We start from the raw sequence: 15,818 nt of genomic DNA, 5'->3' as shown, positions 1-15,818 counted from the left end.
AACATTAAGATTATTGTTGCATTAAGAGATGAATAAAGCGTCTCTTGTAGAGGAAGACGAGGACAAGGTCCTACACTCAGCTTCCTTTTGTTGCTGGTGGCATCCCACTGTGGTCGACTGATATATTTAATATTTCTGATTTTATATAAATATACTTTTACCATGTTTAATAAATACAATTCAGTCAGACAACTCACGTTTGAAATGTTTATTACAGCAGTATAGCATAGTTAGATTATAGGTTAGTATGTTTACATAGAGATATTGGGTAGTGATGAGCAAATACCTTAAACCCCCTAGCCAGAGCCTACAGGTGGATGCTGGGGTGGTGGTAGGGCTTACAAAGCAGAAGGCAGCAATACGGATGCAGGGTAGCAGCGGCATTGACAGAGCAAAGAGAGAGAATGGGAAATTCTGAAGCTTAAATAGACTGCCAAATTGGAAGAGCGTGCTTGGTTAGTGATTATGGAGTGTGAGGCATGTCATGTGTATAGCAGTGCAGCTCAAGTTGACTACCTGAACTAGCTTGCAGGCTTCGCTCATTTGATTGATTGATTGCAGTGCATACTACATTCATTATATAATACACACTCTTCCGAATATCCCAACCCTTTTTACAATCTGATTTGTAACCATTGTCATTGAAAAAAAAAAGCCTCTGTTGCTGCTGTTCTGCACAGGGGATTACAAATCAGGGCAATTTGTTTTGTGATCAGAATTTTTACAACACAAGGTTGTATAATGAAATTTCGGATGCAGTTGCCTTTATGCTACTTGTGAAAACAAAAAATAAATACACAAAAATTATACAAAGTAAAACAACTAACTTAACTTATATGCCTTCAGCTTCAGTTTTAATGATTCTGGATCATTCTTGCCACAGCTGATTGCTCTACTTACTTTACTATTCAAGATGACGGACAATCCAACAATCCACAATGTTTTATGTTGATTGACTACAGAACAAAATAATGTGAGTGTTTACCTTTAACTACTTTTGGTAATATTACATCTGTACCCAGAGTGTGACAAGCCAGATGCTCAGTGTATAAACTAAATTATACTAAATCTGGAAAGGATAGGTAAGTGTAATAAGTCACTGTAATTATTATTCCTGTCCACACTGGCTGTGAAGCAAACCCTTCTAAATACAACTTTTAACTTTAAGATGTAAATTTTTTGTAGGATTTCCTTGCAGAGCTACGGCAAAGGAATATTAACAAAGAGGGAATTTTGTATTAAAAACCATAAGTTTGAAGTCAGAAAAAAATAGATGATGATATGTCAGATGATACTAAAAGATGATATCCCCCTCCCCTACCACCACAATTCACTGAGAATGACACGGTAGCCACGCCCCAAAGCATACTGTGCTTTATTGTCTATTTTACTCTAAATGGAACCATAATTTACTAAATGAACATTGTGCTGTATGGAAGAAGACTGAAACTAGAGACTGAGACAATAAACTCATCAGGAAACTGTTTACTGAGCTCATAAATCAAGTGAGAAGACGGCTCATTTCTCCATAAAACTGTATAGTATCGGAGCTGCCCCCTGCTGGCCGTTACATAGAATGCAGGTTTAAGACACTTCTGAGTTGGCTTCACTTCACAAAACCATCATATTCTTTTCAAGTTAACGATACTGATTTTTGAAGGGAAAATTCAGAGATTACCAATATGGAAAGAAAATAGACTTATGATGGTGGAGACAGAAATATTTATATTAATAATACTCAGGTATCATGATGGATCTAGCAATTCCTGTATGTTGTATTCCTGCTACATGTAACATGTTTTTAACTGAATCACCCTTTTAGTTTACAGTTCCTTTCTAAAGTGGTAAACATAAACCTTTTTAGTTTGTAAAACAAACTGTAAATCTACTCCCGCTTAGTTTCTCTTGCTCACTGCAGCACATTACGAATGTGGCCTACTCATCTCGTAGACCCAGAAATTGTTTAGTCTCACCTTTACATTAAGAAACATTAGACTGAAATGTTTATTCCACAGTGGTGACTGCGTGATTCTGCTGAAGTGTTGGCATTAGCGCCTTTAACTCGACTACCACTGGCTCCAACCTGGCTGTTTCTTTGTTCACATCATGTTATCATTATATTATATTATCAACCTTTTAAATGAACTAAGCTAAGGCTTTTTTATCAGCAAAGGGGGGAATAAAGAAAAAAAATAAAATAAATAAAGACAGCACAAGCCCTCAATTATTAGGTGATCAATTCGATATAAAGATCAGAAAAGTAATGTAAAAGTAAATAATCTGCTCTGACAGTTTATTGTCAATACTGGAAAGTTTTACATTATCGGGCCTCTAAAAACTATTCGAATAAAACAGTCTATATGTCAATATGGTTTTCTTGAAATAGCACCTAATGTGTCTCTTTTTAAAAAGGATGTTATATTTTTGTGATTAGTTTTTGAAGATTTACATCTTCTGTAGCAGTGCTGTAGCCAAAGCCACCTTTGTTGAGTCAAGACCGAGTCCAAAGAGGTTAGAGTCCAAGTAAAGTCAGAGTTGGTCAATGTCAATACCCGCTCTAGGTGGATACTTCCGAACAAGCGCCCTTCATTATTGGTTTTGTTTTGTTACTTCATAAAAAACATATATGGCTGGATTTGGTCGAGACCAACGAGTCTAAGAAAAGTCTGAAACAATAGAAAAACCCATCAGAAGTAAAATACCAGACTCGAGTACTACGGCACTGTTCTGTGAGGGCTGAGAGACAAAGGCAGAACAGGGAAGTCAGAAAGTTTTGAGAGACAAAGTCAAAATCAGCTGCAGACAAACATGTGACGCTGACTGAAACCAAACACAGTCTGATTTAATTGCAGAGACAGAATAAATAGCGATATCGTAGCGGATTAACTGTGGTGTCCCTCAAGGATCCATCCTTGGACCTCTATTGTTCTCAATGCTTCCCCTAAGCCAGATCATCCAGAACTCTGATGTTTCCTGTCACTGTTATGTGAATACACAGCTTTATGTTCCTCTACGATCCAGTATCTCCCACAGTTAAGATTATTTTGTACTCAACTCTGATAATGTACAGCAAGTGGGTTATTATTGTGAAATAATCCTGCATTAGGGTTTATTATGCATCAATGGCCAGTGTTGCTGTACATTATCCCTTAGTTACTGTGTTTTTATCATTAAGATAAGGTATTCCTTTAATAGTCCCACAATGGGAAAATTCCAAGTCATCATTATACTCCCATCATTTAACATAACTTTATTTTGTCCCCTCAATGTTTTTCTTTTCTGTGAATCACTTTGTAACCTTGTTAAGACTAAAGCACTTCTGGAGGTAAATTAGTCCTCTAGACTGCCTTCAAACACGTCTGCTATCCACCCTGTGGTGTGTATTTATGTTGGAAAAACGTTTATTCAACCATCCCTTTTTTGCATTTCAGCTTTCTTTTTAAACACTTATGCAGGTCTCTCTAAGTCAAAACCTGAAGCTCTGTTTGTTCTTTGTGTGTGTTGAGGAGGACCTGAAATAGACTCTTCAATCAGAGGATTTAAAATAAGGACATAACAAAAGACGTGGCCCATTTTCTTGCAGTCATTTCCAGCCTCTGGGTCATATTTCTTCAAGACAGCGGCCATGAAGTCTTAAAACAGTCTTTTTTTATTTACTGGATTTTTGAAAGCGGGTCGTAATCGTCTCATTCTGTTTTTAGTCTGGATGAAGACTAAAATGAAGAGGGCTCTTAGACAGATTATTCGGACAAAGATGAGATTACACCGTCACTTTTTCCATACACACACAAACACACACACACACGCACACACAGCTGGGCAGATATTTCATTTAACAGTAAATTAAGACATGTGTGTCAGCAGCATTTCCTTATAAAGCAGTGAAATAAAACCAGAGCAGCGTCCTGGTAAAAGCTCTTCTGACTCAACTGTGCAGAACATTTGATTGATTATTATGACCCTGGAAATATAACATTGTGTGCAAAATGAAAGTATTTGCTCATTGTGAACGAGCAGAGGAGTTTAAGTTTTAAAGGGGAAATTTAAGAGGATCTTTTCAACTTAAAAATATCAAATAAAGGAGAATAAGGTAATGTTTTACAACCTTACAGGAAGAATTGGCCACAATACTGTTTTGTTTGTGGAGTTTTGTTTATCAGTAATAATCGGTGAGTTATTACTTGACCAGGTGTAAACCTTACAAACTCTCACACATACATATATATATCATACGTATTTGACAGAAGCAGTGTTTTATGATTGGTTTATTAACTCTGCCTCTACCTCTCTGTGTGCACTTTAATAGTTTCATGTTTAAATTGCAGGCAGTTATAGCTCAACGAGGAGGGAGCGCCGTAAGTTGTGGCTGACATTCTTTCAGTTTTAAGTAGTGCTAAAACAAGCTGTAAATTAATCACTTTAAATTAATTACTTTTCAATCTCATGTATTTTTACATTTTTAGATCATCAGCCATCTAAGAAAAAAACTAAAGATCAGAATATAATTTGCTAAACAAACCGCTGCTAGTTGAACAAACAAGACATTTGAAGTCTGGGCTCTGGGAAACTGTGATGGATAGTTTTATATATTTTATTTATATATATCTTATAGACTAAAGCTATGTCTGCTTCCTAAAGATCCAGGATAAGTGACAAATATACGTCTAATCGTGTCTTTCCATTGAACTTGTATTCAATCACGGCACCTCTTAAATTCAAGACCACGTTCTTTCTGAACACGCAGTGTGATAAATCAATGGAAAAAAGATATTAGCATGTGGAGACGTATTTCCAATTGGATTGAATTTACCATCACTTATGGTGAGAGACCAGTTAAACCTGCTTTTTTCAAATGCGTTTCAGTTTATGTGGTCTGCTTTAGGAACCATTAAAGATAGAGAATTGGAAGAAGTAATGAGGTTGTGTCACTGACATTGTGTGTTGAAAATGTTTTAAGCAGTATCTGTTGGGTAGTGATAATTACTGTTGCACCTGAATGCACCTGTATGCCTTATAGATATAGAATAATTGTAATAAATGTTGCATTTCCTGATTCTGTATACATATGTTTGCTTACTTGCAGGGAAGATCGTCATTGATGGGATCGACATCTGCAAGCTTCCTCTGCAGACACTCCGGTCTCGACTCTCCATCATCCTCCAGGATCCGGTGTTATTCAGTGGATCAATAAGGTACACACACTCACACAAAGCTTCAGGGCATCCTGTTTAATAACCTGTAAAGTATCATCACGTAAAGTCTTGAGATCCACTTCCTCTTAATGTTTTCATCCTCGGTGCCTTTTCACCATCAGAGCAAACAACTTCCTGTTTCATTCTTTTATTCGTGTGTCACCAACTATAACGCCAGCAAAAGAACTGTAAATTGTGTTGACAGGACAAGCCTCAAAGAGGCTTCTTCGTAGCCTGGTCTGTACTCCAAATCGTCTAAAGCTAAAGAGGTTACAAAGTTAGTGCTGACAGTGACATCAAGGACTGCCAAATGGTGCAGAAGTTTTCCAGACAGCAGAAATTACAGCTAAAAAGTTGGAAAGATGGACTATTGCGTGATATCCTATAGGGGAGGAACATGTTGTGGCTAATTAGTCTCAAAACCCATGCGTGTGCACGTGATACAAGCGCACAGAACAGTATCTGCGAGCAGAAAAGTGTCCCTGCGGGGGAGCACTTCTGCTGCTGAATGCACGAATGCGGTCCTGCGAGCCGGGACTGCCTCTCCAGGCCTGTGTGTGTATTAGTTTTAGTTTGAGTTTCCATAAAGATCTAGTGTATATAGTAGTATGTACACTTCAACTTCTAATATCAAGTCCTGTAGGATGCCCATTTATCTTAGAATATGGATAGTAAACAGTAAAATGAGTTTTTTTCATGAAAGAGACCCTCAATGAGAGATTGCATTGAGTCACAACAGCTCGTGGAACAATGGCAAGAGAGGAAGTGACTTCAGGACTTTGGCTTTTGAAAGCGAACCATAGCTGGGCGTCTCTCTGTTGAATTAACCACACTGGAAAATATAGTGCTGAAACACCAAATTATTAAGAGCCACAGCAACAAGTGAATAAGTAACTAAGAGAAAAATGTTTTTTTTGTCCTGCATGACGACACCAAAGTCCCAGCTGTGGGGTTAGTGGTTGAAAACGCAGTGGGAACTCTGGCTTGGACCTAATCTGACTTTTGTCACAGACGTCATGGATTGAGGAGGTCGCTGGAGGGATGAAGGACCCTGCATGGTTTTCCGTCTCCCTCTTCTTCACAGTCACACACACTCACAACCTCTGTGTTTGTCTTACTAGAAGACACAGTGACTCTGTGTTTGTTATAAAAGACAAAGAGCATGTGCTATTTGTTTGGACAGATATGCAGCTCGAGATAATTGTGTGTGTGTGTGTGTGAGAGAGAGAGAAGAGACGGAGTGTGTGTGTGTGTTGGCATTTCCACCAGCTCTTGTTTATGTGAACGTAAGCCTGGGGTGAATGATCGACAGTAACTGTTTCACACTGTTATCTTAGATGTTGCTGTTGTGGTCAGACTCGGTTTGACTCACTCTGACTGCCACACACAGATTAGATAAAAAAAAACATTTAGCAGATTTGTCACATCATGATTATGTCTGCAGCCATTCCTCAAAATCTCAATGAGGGACCCAGAATGAGAGACGTTTAATGTTAAACAAGGAATTAATCAAGTGTTACTTTATACTTTAACAACAATAACATTAATAACTTTTCTGTGTGAGAAAGAGATACACAGACACGTCAGGAGAAAACTATTCAGGGTCCTTTTTCATTTTATTAATCTAATATTTCATCTATTTCTTAGATTATTTTTCTAAATAAACAGCTGTACCTGAAGTAATTTTGTCATGATAGCAGATTTTAAACTTTGATAAAGTGCTAGTATAAAAAACAGATACTTGATCCCTAAATAAAGTCCTAGACACACATAATAAACTTGGTGCTGGTACAGAAAACATACTGTAATGAGAACCAGTTGATTTTCTCCTGAATCGTTTCATCTGTGCAGCCGTGGGTGGAAAATATGATTGTAAATCTGCTTTTTTTATAGCGTCGGTACGTTTTGGTGTTATCGAATGATAAATGATGGTATTATATCGTTTCAAACAAGTGGTATCGAAAAAAAAAAACTTTCTTCAAAGTTCAGCTTCAGTTCCCTCTGTGCATGCACAATCTCAACCAAACTCTGTGCTTTTTTTTGTCCTTTTAAGCTCATATTGCGCTGCATATAAACATTCTAGGCTCAATCAAGACTAAAAATGAATCTGTGCAAGTTTATGGAAACAATCTGTATGTGTGGTAGGGCTGCACGATATGGTAAAAACATCATATTGTGATTATTTTGACAATTATTGCGATGTGATTCAGTGATTAAATCATTGATGAAGGTAGAAACTGTTACTCTACTTATATAAATATACAATAACTCAACATTTTTAACTTTATTTCTGTGTACAACAGGTAGATGCACCTGCTCAGCACCCTCTGCCATAAATTGCGTCCTCTTGTTGCAGGTTTAATCTCGACCCAGAGAGGACGTGCACCGATGACCGACTCTGGGAGGCACTAGAGATCGCTCAGTTGAAGAACATGGTGAAAGCGCTCCCTGGAGGACTAGGTACTCAAATAAATGTCCCTTATCTGAAGATAAAATTACTTTTTATTGCACCAAAAGTCAGCTTTGAAGTCTGAAGAATCAAATAACTTCATACATCTGTTTAACTGAATTTGTGTTTGTGTCCAGATGCGGTTGTAACAGAAGGAGGAGAGAACTTTAGCGTCGGTCAGAGGCAGCTCTTCTGTTTGGCCCGAGCTTTTGTCCGAAAGAGCAGCATCCTTATCATGGACGAAGCCACGGCATCTATAGATATGGCCACGGTGTGTGATAACAGATAATGTACAGTTCTCAGACCACAGACCACAGAGCTCTTCGGGTGTACTCATCCAGTTTACTAATACATTTATTATTCATTTCTCAGTTATAGACACTGTGGAATATAAAAGTACATTTACTCAAGTATTTTACACATTTAAGGCACTTTTTTTTATTTGACAGCTTTAGTTACTAACTAATTTAGGCTTTTACATACAAAACATGGAAACACAGAGAGTCCGCTGGAGCTTTTACAGTCACTAGAAGCACATTCATGGCTCTGTTGTAACATTAGCTAAGCTAGAGAGGCTAATTCTGTGTGTGTCTGTGGGAGACCAGATAAGAAATACCCGGGTTACAACCAGTAGAGGGAGATCACTATCTATTTTTATAGCACAATATGTATAATTCAAATACTTTGCACTAAAATGTCAAGATTTGGAGTTGAATCAATCAACAAAACTAGTAAATACACATTTACATATTTTTTCAGTCTTGGGGGTTTAGTTACTCTTTAACTATTATTTCTTTTCAGATGATAACTCTAATATCTGTTTCCTTCCTTTGCAGGAGAACATCTTACAAAAAGTTGTGATGACTGCATTTGCAGACAGAACAGTCGTTACAATCGCAGTAAGTCCTTCCGTCTGTTCTCCTGTTGATTTTGTTACTGAAAATGAAGCGAAGGGGACACAAACCACAAGGTTTATTTGAACCACACTGTCAATAAATTCCAGTCCTACAGCTCACCGAAGTTCTAGGTTTGTTTAGTTCTGATAAATGCACATATATGGCTCCTTTTCTTTGAGCTTCATGTGCATCTATTGCAGTATATTTTCCTTAAGGATGCTTTATGCATCCTTTTCTTGCACCTTTTCCCTTTTTCACACTAACTGTTTTTCCATACAGTAGCTAATATTGTTCATATTACAAATGAGTGAAGTCTTTGTCATTTCTTATCTGTTTTCCTTTTCTGACTTTTTTCTCTCTCTGTGATACTGTCTTGTCTTCTGTTTACTCTTTCTCCCTCCTTTCATTTCTCCTCCTCATGACCACTTCTCTGTTTCACCCTCCCCTTTTCCTCCTATCCTTTTCTCATTTTCTATTCCTTGCTAATCCTCTTTCATCCTTAATTCCTCCCTTTCTTTATGTCACCTTTCATTCACCTTTTCCATTCTGTGCTCTCACTTCTCTGTCCTCCTACACTTTTCTTTCTCTCCCACTATCCCTCCCATTTCCCTTCTCTCCATGCTTTTTTCTGTCCCCCCGTCCTCTTGTCTGTCCCTTTCGTCCTGCCACCAGCACCATGTGTCCTCTATCTTGGAGGCCGAGCAGGTGTTGGTCTTCTCTTCTGGGATCTTGGTGGAAACTGACTCAGGTCCCAACCTTCTAGCACAGGAGGAGAGCCTCTTCAGTGTGCTAGTGAGGACTCACAAGTAGACCCGGATCAGCACAGACCACTTTGGCTCTGCACGACTCTCTTCTGTCTTTTCTCTTCCTTCCATTTTTTGGGTTTTTCATACTTTTCTTGGCTGAGTCTGGGTCTGCTGAAGCCTTACTGCCACTGACAGCCTGGTTGGTATAAAAATAAACTACTGCATGCTCTTTTGTAGATGTAGTGCAGTGCAATTTGGCCACACCCTGTATCAATTACAGTGTTATTAATATTTAAAACATCCTTCAGTTCGTTCAGTGTTCTTCAACAACTTGCTTTATCTGGGGTTATCCCAGACGGTCCCTGGTATGCTGGGAGATTAGTGGACAGGTGATCAATTGGCTAAAACAAACATGTAAGGATAAAAAAAGATACTAGATACTACAATAATTCACTCTGGGTAAATGTCTGTTTCCATTAAAAACAGGTTAGACTTTCCTTCCTCTTGAAGCATGTTTTGAGTTGCTGATCCTCATCCCAGCAGGGTCAAACTCAGCCTAAAAGAACAAGTCTTATGACGAAAAAAGGCCAACATCATCTGCAAAGAAACAGAGATCCCATTCTAATGTCCTTGACTTGGACAGTTTTTCCTTTCCACTGTCGCCAAGTGCTTGTTCATGGTGAAAACTGTTAGGTCCTTGTAAATGATTTTATAAGGAGTATGGTCTAGACTTGCTCTTTTTGCAAACTGTCCGGAGATAACTTATGTTATGATATAATTAAATTGAATTAAAATTTTTGCAGAATATTTAGGAAACAGCTTCGATTAGTACAAGCTGTACTACACACCTTTATAAATCAAATAAACTTAGGTTCTCTCTTTAAGACTGACTGGCCAAATTGAATTTAGGAAATGTTGTGTTAGATGTGACATTTTCAACTGAGCCACAGGCTTAATCATCCTCTTCAGACCTGTTTTTCTTGGGTGCCCCGACAAAGAGCACAAGGCTTCTAAGAAACATTAGTTCCAGGAAGGAAATGTCATTTTATAAAGCAATAACCTGACATTTAGACATCATATGACCATCAGTGTGTCATCAGACGCATTTATTTAATTGACATTTCAGTTTTTTCAGAACCTAATTGTCATCGTTGCTTTGTTTCCAGCACCGTGTCCACACCATCCTAACAGCCGATCTGGTCATTGTGATGAAGCGAGGGAACATTTTGGAGTACGACAAACCTGAGACTCTTTTGGAGCAGGAGGATGGGATGTTTGCCTCATTCGTCAAAGCTGACATGTAGACGCACAGTCAGTCAGTACGCCCAACAACTGACAGACTGATCAGCTGGTCGATCTACTTCTTTTGTGTTTTCTCACTAAGGCCGACTGACCTCTGTGTCACTACAACACTTACTGAAGCCAATAGCACACAATTGTGTGTTTCTTGAATGAGAAGCTTCTCTGTGTACTCAATGGAAGGGGAAAAAAGATCCAGAAACCCCATCAATCACTAGTTGATGTATTTGAGAAGTTGTACTTGAATCAGTCAGTTAGCCAATTAAGCCTGTTTTTTATAAATGACATATAGAAACATTGTGTATCATTTAAACCATAAAAGTCCATTAATCAGTTAATCCAATTTGCACATATGACATATATTGGAAATACAGATATACAGAGAGTTTTTCTGTACGGTAAACAATAGAGAAATTATTGGATCATTGACCTTTAAGTAACTAGTATTTAGATACTGTATAATAAGAATATGAAAGAAAAAAGTCATATTTTTATGTCCCTAGAAAGCTAATATTTGATGCTAATGGATAGATCTTGATTTGTCGTAGATATCTTGGACTAAGAAGAAGACACAAGAATATATCTTACTTGTGATCTCGGACTAAGACTGTTGAAAGAATAAGGCTGGCATTACTGTGTTTTTCTTAATGCCCGCAAATCCTGAAAAGACCAAAACCAACAATGTGTTCATCCATCTCTTTCTGACTTCCTGTCTGTGGGTCTCAGCCCATTAGTAGTAGTGGAGTAGAGTGACCAGGTGTCTCACTTATGTAGGACTGCACTGCCTTTTTATTGTGGTAAATACAAGTTCATTTATTTTTTTAGAATTTTTTAAAAGCACAATATCCTCAACCTAGCCTATTGAAAAACGGCAAGAAATAGGGAATTTTTGGGGACTATTTTCAGCGGTGGATGAATACACATATAATAGTCTAGGAATCCAGTGCAAAGGTTTGACTTATTGATGCGTTTCTGGACAACAATGGAGCTCTATGGCACAGAGGAAGAAGCTATATTAGGCTTTGATAAGCTCACAGTTCTTGTTAATAGATGCATTCACTGTTGGTTTTGGTCTTTTTATGAGATTTATTGAAAATAAGAAAAATATAGACAATGACTGGTCTTACGATTTAAGTTCTGTCCTTTAACAGGACTATAAGCACCGTTATGCATATCATTGGAAAATCAATCACAGGTCTTTTGAGTGATTGAGCTTTGACACTTCCTGTATCATATGGACATTTATACTACACTTTAGTTTTTGTATTTCATAGTTTTAGATTGAGCAGAACTTTTAGGTCATTTTAATTTGATTTAACTCCAAAAGTCTTTAATTATCTTGTTAAAAATATTTGTTACATTTATTTTAAGCTCATGCACAACACGCATCAGTTGTATTACTCTTAAAGCACTTATATTATGCAAAAATAAGGAAGGGAGAAACTTGTATTTAAAATAACTAAATGTTGGCTCTGGCCAGTGTTTCTGTGCTCTGCATATCAATACACTATGCAGTTTCTCACTGTAAAGGATTTGTATTTTAATATTTTAGACATTTTTATGTTAAGTTCTGCCACAGAAGTAAAACTGATAGAACTGTTGCAGTCGGTAAGCTGTTTTTTATGAACCCCTTTGTTGCATCAAACCAAACTGTACCTGAGGCTGAGAAGAACAGGATCTCTTAGCTACAACTTGAAGCTCCTATTCCCAAATCTAAGAACAAGCGTGACAAAGGAACTCAACATCGAAGGGGCTGCTGCTATTTTCGCTGCCTGTTTGGAAACACTTGTGCAACTTGTGACGCCAAAGTTGGGAAATCAGACCTTACAATGTCTTTGTCATTGTCTTTTGAAATTCCACCAGGAGGTCGACCTGTATGTCTTTTTCCCAGTTTTCAATGCTGTATGATGTCAGTGTGGAAAAGAATTTCCTCTGGGAGAGATGAGCAGACGTCTATGATGCAACAGCAAAGCTCCCACGGTGAGAGAACAGAAGGAGAATCATGAGCAAGTGGGGCCAGTTGCCAAACAACTTTGGTGTGAAGAAGGTGGAAATATACCAGAAACAAAACCAGGATTTGGTTCTTCACACATGCAAAATGTTTAATTGTACTTCTTTGGCAACTCTGTAAAATGCTTTAACTTTATTACATTCAGAAACAGTTGTTGGTTTTACTTCTGCTCATTTCCAAGATGAATCACTTAATAACTTAATAAGCTTGTTAAAGTTAGAAAAAGATGTGTGCATCAGGCACAACACACTACATCCATTAAACCTTAAACTTATTTCTGTGATTTAGAATTGATCATATTTGATGTTTTCAAATTGAACAATGGGAAGTAAAGTCTATAAAGTGAACAAAACAATACCTATTGGGGGAAAAATTTATGGTTTTATTTCTAGTTTACTTCCACCTTTCACTCTGTTCTATCAGTTGTATTTCTACGCCTACACTAGTACAAACACTGTAGGGTGTCATGGCTCAGGCTGAAGCCGGTGAACCCGCTGTCTGTCTGCAGTCATGCTTTGCTGAACTTATTATCCTATGGGACAATAGACACCCAACATGAGCTCCCGTTAACTCCGGAGATGTTTAATGGTTTGAGATTTTAAGATACTGAAGAGTTCCAGTGAAAAGTTGATCCAGAATCTAAACGTGAATCAATTTTTAGTTGCTGAGAGGAGTTCCTCAATGTAAAGGTTGTAACTAATTAATCAACATTTTTTAGATTGACGATGAATCAAACGGCTAAATTTAATGTAAAATGTGTCCATAGAGAATTGTAAGTTTCTTTTTCTACTCACAAACCAGACAAAGGTTAATCAGCTAGTGAAGGAAATGGAGCATTTAGCAGCTAAAGACAGATCATTTTTTATTTCAGAGGTGGCCACAAACACAACTCCAAGTGAATGCTAGTGTTAATGGATGTGTCAGGTGTTGTGTTTTCAGCTTGTTGCACTGCCCCAAAGTGGCCAAAAAATCAAGTAACACAGCTTTAACATGTCAGCAACAGACATTCAAGCCCACTGTTAATTATAAGTTATTGTACAGAGCCTTTGACAATTAACTACATTTTTGTGAGTAGAGTTGAACATTGGTTGCAGGAGAATTTGAATTCTTTTCGGGGAAGTTACATTGTCTATGCAAACAGTTTTTACTTCCTTAACTCTGATCTAGATTATAATTACATAAACATGGACATAAAAGTGATTATTCCCTTAAAGCAATAGTTTAACATTTTCATTCTAAGGTAACAAAAACACAGCGATTCCTATATTCAGGTGATTACACACTAATGAAAACTAATGAATATTATATTCCATTTCTGTCAATAGATCCTTATACATTTTACACACTGGACCTTTAAGTTTTATACTTTGGAGTCTCACTGTTGAAAAGAACTCTCTCTAATAGGTTTTTCTACAATCACTTGTACACTCTGCGGGAGCGGTGCTATTGTCCCTTCGTATTATTGTGATCGATTTATACTTATTTTGCTTTTAAATGAGATTTTTGAATGACTTTGTAATGTACAGACTAAATGCCAAATACATTCTTTTGCAAGAATTTCAACATTTTTTTTTTGTTTTTTTAAATATTGTACTCACAGATGTTTCATCTCAACAAGCTGCCACTTCAGTTTTTCCCTGCTCGCTGGTTTTTCCTTTGTTACACAATTCATTCTGTAAGATATTACACCACAAAGAGCTGGTAGTGATTATAGCAACACGTGTCAGTTACAAGCCTGGAAGCACACCTGCAGTATCTTTATTTCTCACTCGTACGTCTTTTGTCTCTCCAGTTCCTCTTCTCTTAATGACCGATTCTTTGATCCTGATGCAGCTGTCTCGGCTTCCAAGTGCGTTTCATAAATCTTGCGTGTTTCGTTTACTGCATGTGTGTTTCCATGCAGCTTCTGTTTTGCACTCATCAGCCAGAAACCTGCCGACTACTGCCTTGTAAATTCTTCGCTTTGCACCCCCCTCATAAAAACCCATATTTGTCTTCGATGGAGAGACACAGGGAAGGCAGGTTTTAACTCATTTAATGAAAAGCAGGACACATATTTTAGTGTTTTTTCTTTTTTCAGTATCATATTTAAAGTCTGTTTTGAACTTTTCTTCCCCATCTTTTAGTTTTTGGGGAACAAACAAATGTATAGAGACGTTTGCATGTAACACAGAGTGAACATTACACACACATTATCCACACAGACAGTTTACTCTCATGAATGCACATTTGACCATTACAGAATGCGACTTAAATATCATTTTTACAAGTACAGGTAAGATTTTTTTTAAATGTATGTAAGTGTACATTCTGTATATCCAAGAATTTTTAAACTTATATAGCAAAGGATTATCTGTGCCTATTTCTTTCTCTCTTTTTTTACACTTGAAATGATAATAAAATGGTTTTGAGTGAAGTGAGTCTTTTTTTCCTCAATAATCCTGCACTACATGACCCCCAACAGTTTGGCTAATATACGATATGTTGCTAAATGGCGCCCCCTGGTGACTAAGTCCAATTCCTGGATATTAACTTTCAGCACAGCTGCTGTTAAAGTGCTTTAAACTCATATAAAGAATCAACAACTTTATTTACCAAAGGAAATGTACAAATTAGTTCAGACACAAATAAGAACACAACATAATACAATAGAGCTGATTACTACAAAAATAATATACAAGTATTAAAAATGAAGGTAAAACGATCAACTCAAACAAATATGTAAATAAGTAAAAAGTAATAAGTAAATTAACTTATGACAGTTAAACACAAGTGAAACTGTCAGTTTACTTATTAAAAATGTGATGTATTCATTTATTTCATAACAATAAAGTTATAAATGTTCTTCATTTAACCCTGGTCTCTATTTTTATTTAATTATCACAATTAATCAAATTCAATACAGACATTGCAGCAGAAACGCAAGTAATGATTATGGTTTTATTTTATCTTCTTATATCTATTAACAACTAACAATTCTTCTATAAAGTGGCCATTTATTTGTCTTAAGCTCTTACTAGTGGAGTGGGAGACTATATAGCTCATAATGTCTAATTTATAAACTATTAAGGTCTATATCTGCATTAACTGCACTGATCCAGATGCTCAGAAAAAGGCACCAAAATTGACTTTAAATCTTTAAATATTTAGAGTCTATCCTATATGGTTTAATTGCAGCTGCAAATGAAAGAGAATTATAAATATTAATTAATTCATGATTATTTA

At 37.0% G+C, this 15,818-nt stretch overlaps 1 protein-coding gene across 10 annotated transcripts in view; it reads left to right on the top strand.

Moving 5' to 3' along the window:
* abcc9 (ATP-binding cassette, sub-family C (CFTR/MRP), member 9) overlaps positions 1-14,942 on the top strand; it is a 61,510-nt gene extending 46,568 nt beyond the window's left edge. For 6 of the 10 annotated variants that reach the window (XR_004797286.1, XR_004797292.1, XR_004797287.1 and 3 more), the window contains 6 exons: positions 5,084-5,192; positions 7,549-7,652; positions 7,779-7,912; positions 8,478-8,540; positions 9,210-9,482; positions 10,450-10,588. Coding sequence is in view for 4 of the 10 variants with exons in the window: in XM_035676356.1 (XP_035532249.1) it covers positions 5,084-5,192; positions 7,549-7,652; positions 7,779-7,912; positions 8,478-8,540; positions 10,450-10,587 (548 nt within the window). In the remaining 6 variants the exon portion in view is untranslated. Of the gene's footprint in view, positions 1-5,083; positions 5,193-7,548; positions 7,653-7,778; positions 7,913-8,477; positions 8,541-9,209; positions 9,483-10,449 lie in introns of all 10 variants that reach the window. The other 4 variants (XM_035676356.1, XM_035676347.1, XM_035676337.1 and 1 more) reach the window with 1 other exon arrangement.
* The last annotated feature ends 876 nt before the right edge of the window (positions 14,943-15,818 follow it).

The sequence above is a fragment of the Morone saxatilis genome, unplaced genomic scaffold (genome assembly GCF_004916995.1).
Source record: "Morone saxatilis isolate NCDOM2014 unplaced genomic scaffold, NCSU_SB_2.0 Contig10, whole genome shotgun sequence".
Classification (NCBI taxonomy): Eukaryota; Metazoa; Chordata; class Actinopteri; family Moronidae; genus Morone; species Morone saxatilis.
This window is presented reverse-complemented; position numbering and strand designations above follow the sequence as displayed.